Source organism: Sinocyclocheilus rhinocerous, unplaced genomic scaffold, assembly GCF_001515625.1.
Source record: "Sinocyclocheilus rhinocerous isolate Xijiao unplaced genomic scaffold, SAMN03320098_v1.1 scaffold2108, whole genome shotgun sequence".
In the NCBI taxonomy this organism is placed as follows: Eukaryota; Metazoa; Chordata; class Actinopteri; order Cypriniformes; family Cyprinidae; genus Sinocyclocheilus; species Sinocyclocheilus rhinocerous.
In genome coordinates, this window is record NW_015654782.1 from 222687 (window position 1) to 228725 (window position 6039).

The 6039-nt window shown below is 39.9% G+C and overlaps 1 protein-coding gene across 1 annotated transcript in view; it reads right to left on the reverse strand.

The window, feature by feature from the left end:
* Positions 1-653: 653 nt before the first annotated feature.
* LOC107717709 (tribbles homolog 2-like) overlaps positions 654-6039 on the reverse strand; it is a 7059-nt gene continuing 1673 nt past the window's right edge. Inside the window, exons 2-3 of the mRNA XM_016524545.1 lie at positions 5312-5604; positions 654-1422 (exon numbers count right to left, since the gene is read on the reverse strand). Of these exons, the coding sequence (XP_016380031.1) occupies positions 948-1422; positions 5312-5604 (768 nt within the window). The 3' untranslated portion in view covers positions 654-947. The remainder of the gene's footprint in view (positions 1423-5311; positions 5605-6039) is intronic.

Consider the following 6039-nt stretch of genomic DNA (forward strand, 5'->3'; position numbering starts at 1 on the left):
TACCTTATAAATAAAATAAAAAAAAGATACATTTTGCTCCAGCAAAAGAAAAACAACTAAAAGTTAAAAAGATGACACTAGTCCAGAGAGGATCTCCAAGCCTAGGCGAGTCAAGTGCTTGACGTTTTTTTTTATTTTCTGAAGACTTACGGAGAAAGTTTCAGTTATTGTTAAGAGCGAAAAAAGCAGCAATAATAGTAAAAGGAACAGCTTAATGCAACACAAATCGTTCTTAATGCAGCTGTAATGAATCAGAAACAAAAAAATGACATGGTCTTCGCATTATTGACCTGGAGGTCTGTCGAAAAGCTAAACTTAAAATAAACCGAGGATCAGATTGAGACGCAACCAACAATTTGCATTCAAGGAAAAGCAGAAACCGAGACACGGTCAACAACTTGGAGAAGTCAGAGCTAGAAACAGGCGAGGTTTAGCAGTTTTGATTGATATATTTTCTTTGTTCCTTGGCTGAGTTCTTCTAATGCATGTTTGTAGCTTACTGTGACTTGTACGCCTCGTGAGCACCACGTAAAACGAAGACAAAAACGAACGGAAATAAAGGAAAAACCAAAGTAAGTCTTGCTACATCACTCAACGCGCTTCGTCCAGAAGTCCTAGCTCAGGGAGAAGTCCTTTTCTCCTAAGGTTCCTTGGCTGAGTTCTTCTAATGCATGTTTGTAGCTTACTGTGACTCCTACGCCTCGTGAGCACCACGTAAAACGAAGACAAAAAAGAAATAAAGGAAAAACCAAAGTAAGTCTTGCTACATCACTCAACGCGCTTCGTCCAGAAGTCCTAGCTCAGGGAGAAGTCCTTTTCTCCTAAGCCAGAACAGACCATGTCTCTTCACGGAATGAGAAATAACAATAAACACCATCCATAATGAGTGTATTTCTGGTTTTCTGATAATCTAAAAGGACGTGGCATAACGTCTGACGAGTTTGTTCTCAGCTGAAGAACTGTTCTAGTTCTTCTTCCATGTTGGCCTCTGGCACCATTTGGTCCAACTCTCGCTCGCCTCTTCCGTGGCTGGCGACGGCCGCCAAACCGCCGGAGGCCGAGAACCAGGGATGGTCCAGGATCTCTCGGGAGGTGAGGCGTTCGGCAGGTTCTCGCCGCAGGATGCTACGGATGAGGCATCGCGCCTTGGGTGTTAGCGTCTCGGGGATGCTGAACTGGCCGCGGCGGATCTTGCTGAACAGCGAGCTGGGCTCCACGTCGTGGAACGGGTAACGGCCCACCAGGATGGTGTAGAGCATCACGCCTAAGCTCCACACGTCCGCCGCCTTACCCGAATAGCTGCCATTTGCGTTGAGGATTTCCGGGCTGACGTAGGCTGGACAGCCGTGTTTGTCCGAGAGCGAATCATCACCTCCTTCTAGGAGGTACGTATCCTCCAAACTCTCTAACTTTACAAGGCTCCTGGGAAAGACAGAGAATAATATTGAAAATTACATATTTGAAGACGTCATTCATGATCTTTGACGCACAAATTGAACATTTTATGAACATACAAAATACATGAAATGAAGCTAAAGTCTGGTTTGTTGGTTTCCTAAATTAGGTTCTAAAACAGACTTAACAACTGAAAATGTTGTGTTAAAATATGATGTAAAATAAATTAAATGAAGCAAACTTTCGGTTGTGTTGGCGTTCAAGATCATTCAAAAATGACCAAAGACTGACCAAAAACTATTTAAGAGAAATTCAAGTGTCCAAATCCGTCAGTCCAAAATAATAACTAAAACCCTTTCAAATCATATTTTCCTCTACTATTGCAGTTTTTTGACCGCAAAGCATAAATATCCTCTATGCACTGGACTGTAAATTCCTTGCATAAAAAAAAGCAATATAAAGACAGCCTCGGGACATTCCTGCCAGTTTAATCCAGAGGGAAATCTGGAATTCATTCTGGGAATTATAAAAAGCAGGAATAATGCCACACCAAAGATGGAATTCCTCAAACAATCACTATTCCCTGTGATCCTAGTTTTTCCGCTGTAATCTTGTCATTTGCAAAATAATGCAAAACATGAAACATACGGACGACGACAAACAATCTGCTATCTATTCACAGTATATCCACTATGATTCTGTTGCTAATATAAAATAAAGCACATTCTGATACTTTAAGGTGGCCATTATGTTTTCTAAAAAGCATGTCAGACTAATTTAGCAGTTTTTCTTGTGTTGCAAATATGAGAGCATCAAGATGTTTTTAATAATGTCTTTGATGCAAAATCAGGGTAGAGGGTAAGTTTGAATCATGTTCATGAATCAGATTCATAGCTATGGTTCAATGATTCATTTGAATCATAAACTTAAAAAGTGATAATTAGTCAAATACTGTGAGAAATGTATATTATATTTAGATACTATACTGTGATGCATATTATTTACATATATATGAATTAAATGAATACTTTAATTCAGCAAGGGTGCATTACATTGATCAAAAGTGAAGTTTGAAATCTCTATATCAGTTTCCACAAAAATATTAAGCAGCACAACTGTTTTTAACATAACATTGACAATAAATGTTTCTTGAGCAGCAAAGCAGCATATTAGAATGATTTCTGAAGGATCATGTGACACTGAACACTGGAGTAATGATGCTGAAATTTCAGCTTTGCATCACAGGAATAAATTTCATTTGAAAAGATACTACAGTTTATATAACTGTTTTTTTAACTAATAAATGCAGCCTGTCAGAATAACAGACTTTTAAAAAACATTTAAAAAATCGTACCGACCCCAAACTTTTGTTTACTTGTGCAAGTCCCTTTATGTGCTTACAGTGTTTTCAAACTACACAATTTGCATCCCTGCTCATTTATAAAAAATCTGAAAAACACTAAGATTAACTACATCACGCAGCCCAAGTTACAAAGACAAAAAATAAAAAACAACATATGCAATGAAAACTTCTTTGAGGTCTTCTGCAAGCTGCCTCGTGACTCAGATTCTGAATCAGAAACCATCCAAATGAAACTGTACGCCCACTGAGTCTCAGCAAAACATCCAATCCTCGGAGCTCAAAATAGTCATATTATTTTTCCCGACAAGCGGTATCCTGCTGCGTGGAAAGGTTGCAGGGCGTCTAAATTACCTGAAGGTCAGAAATGAACAGGTCGCCTCTTCTCTGACCTGAACTTGTGACCCGTTTCCATGCACCGCAGTGCAAAGAGAACACGGCATGCTCGAAATATTCTCTTAATGACATGCAGCATATGTGAGTCACAGCTCCACGGCTGAGTTACACCGGGTCAAGAGCCTGCAAAGAACACCGGCCCACACGAAAGCAGAAAAAAACGGAGGACACGTGGATGCACACACTAGTACATTAGGGAGCGATTCCAGACGAACTGCACTGCGGCCTCTAGCGTGCGACAGTAGAACGTTACGAGCGTCCTTCATGACATAACTAGATCAGGAACCCACTACGCCGAGGAATGCAGTTCTGTCTGGATCACTTTCCTCTCTGGTTCCAATCTTGGTGCGCCCTTGGTGTTTGATTTCTGGCCAGGGTAAGACTCACCACCCTTGGCCACGTTTACCTGCGCTCGTCTGCAATCGCTCACTGAAAGGAGGATGGCTGACGCACCAGACCACAGAGCATGGGAACAGTAAGGTCACCGAGCTCACATTTAAAGCACCAGGCAACAATCTCCATTTCCATCGAGCGAGCCAGAGGGAATCTAGCTGAGCTGACTCATTTGGCCAGTGGCGCAACTGCCATTTAGCTTAAACGGGAAGGCCACCCAGATTCATAACGCATGCTTGGGATTATTTCAGACTAATTTTACTGCCAAACATATGGGCAGGCTAATTTTTTCAAAACTCAACACGCAATGCCATTCAAAACCATTTTTACTTCAACATGACTTTTTTCGGAGAGAAACAGGATATGCAAAATAGAAAAACAAAATAGAATACGGGACATAATGTTTTCCATTGGAAATAGATTGGAGGGGTAGAAAATTATCAAGGCTTGGTGAAGTCAGCCAAAAATGAAAGGTATTTTGGAGGTGGAGCATGATGGAATACAAAAAGCTATATTTTTTGTGATATCATGTATGACTAAAATAAAAAAAGTAGTGATGCACTGAAATGTCAGCAATACAAAATATTCAGATGCAACAGCAAAGAAAATATATTTTTAGTTTTGGATGAAACTATTGACTGAAACAGTGAGGTTTAATTTACACTTCTCTGATGGCACTTTTTCGACTGCATCCGTATTTATTTTGTGCACAGAACAAGGATAAGATAAGCCACAACAGGTAAACTTGTCAGCAGTTTCACACACTTTGTGACCAAAAAGCATGCTGAAGTAGCAATATGTAAACTTTGTTACTAAAATATCAAGAGGCAACCCGTTGCCAAAGAACTTTACTATGACTGGTTTAATTTATCATTTGAGAACACAACACCCTGAAGAGCATACTAAATTCAATTACTCAAATTGTATTACTCAAAAGTTTATTTTTGGCTTCAGTTTTTGGCTAAATTAAAACTTTAATTTCGGTTTTGGTAAAAAAAATAAATACATAATCTTTTCAGTGCATCACTAATACATAGTTGCACAGAAATTGCCTGAAATGTGTGTTAAGAAAGTACATATATGGTCAATTTTGATTCCATGTTCACTATAAATAATGCATTTACAATATCAGCCTAACTTCACATTTGTTTAATATTGTAAATGCACCACTTAAAGGCCTACATGGGTAAATTAATAAAGACCTGATACAAAAAAGAACTGTGGTGGCACCATGGTACTGACAGTATGAGATGGTAAAACCACAGTACTTTGAGAAATACCATTGTATGGAACGACGACATCATTAAAGACCCCATGAAAACAAAACTGGAGCGGCTTTTCACCTATGGTGTGGTCACTTTTACTGTTGTTCAGCTAATTTTTAAAGGAAAAATCCAATCATTTAAATAGGAATTTTGTGTGAGGCTGAAAGATTTCCAGACAAATAAATATATATATATATATATATAAAATTTACTGTGTGTAACCAAATTTGTGTCCAATCCAATGCTCTCTAGAATGAGAATGTCCCCTAATACCAGCTGCCAATGACAACAGCAAGCAGCAAATCATGGTTCACAATAGTAACTATAAGCTACAGCCCCTTCAATAATGTTTGTTTCATTACGAAATACATCAGTAATATACCTTCACATTTGCAATCACAATATGTGAATAATGTGCTGTCCATGCAAAACAAACCTCTCTTTAAAAATCAAATGTGCATGTTATGTTTGAACCCAACAACCTTACTAGTGGCTTCTTTACCTGTCCTTGTTCTTAAAGACGAACTTCCTCAGCTTGAGGTCTCTGAGGACCAGGCCGTTGTCGTGGCAGTGCGCCACAGCTGATGCTATCTGATGGAAAAGTCTGGCAGCCCCTTCCTCTCGCAGCTTCTTGCAAGTGCGAACGAAAGAGTGCATGTCGCCATGGCTCCTCTCGAAGAACACGTACGCTCGCGTATCCCCCAGAAGAATCTCCACTATCTGGTTAATGTGCTCATGGGTGCCCAGAACGAAGTAAGCAGCCAAGGACTCTTGGTATCGACTGATATCAAACACCTGGAGGAGAGAGAGCATTTCGAATTCAATTAGAAGCCGTCATCGATTTCCCAACATCCCAGGTGGAGTGCAAAAGTATTAGCCCCCCCTAAAAAGACAAGAGCACTGGTATTGGTGTCTTTAGAGACGATGCCTAATTCTGAAACAAAAGAATGGAAATCCATTCAACGCCGAGTTGAAAGGCATTACACCTCTGCTGCATTTCCGAGTCCCCAAAACATATACTGAATTTTGATGTTGCTTAGTAACAGACACCTAAAAGAGAAAGACAGGCTAAATATAACACGATAGTGGTGGACATCGGAGGCCATTCTCTCATCAGAAGATAAGAGGTTCTTACTAATGGCTCTCTGCCCATGTCAGCCCATTCAGAGTGTCTTATGTTTCAAAGTCATGTGGCCTTGCACACATGAATACATGGCTGTATGCAAGCAT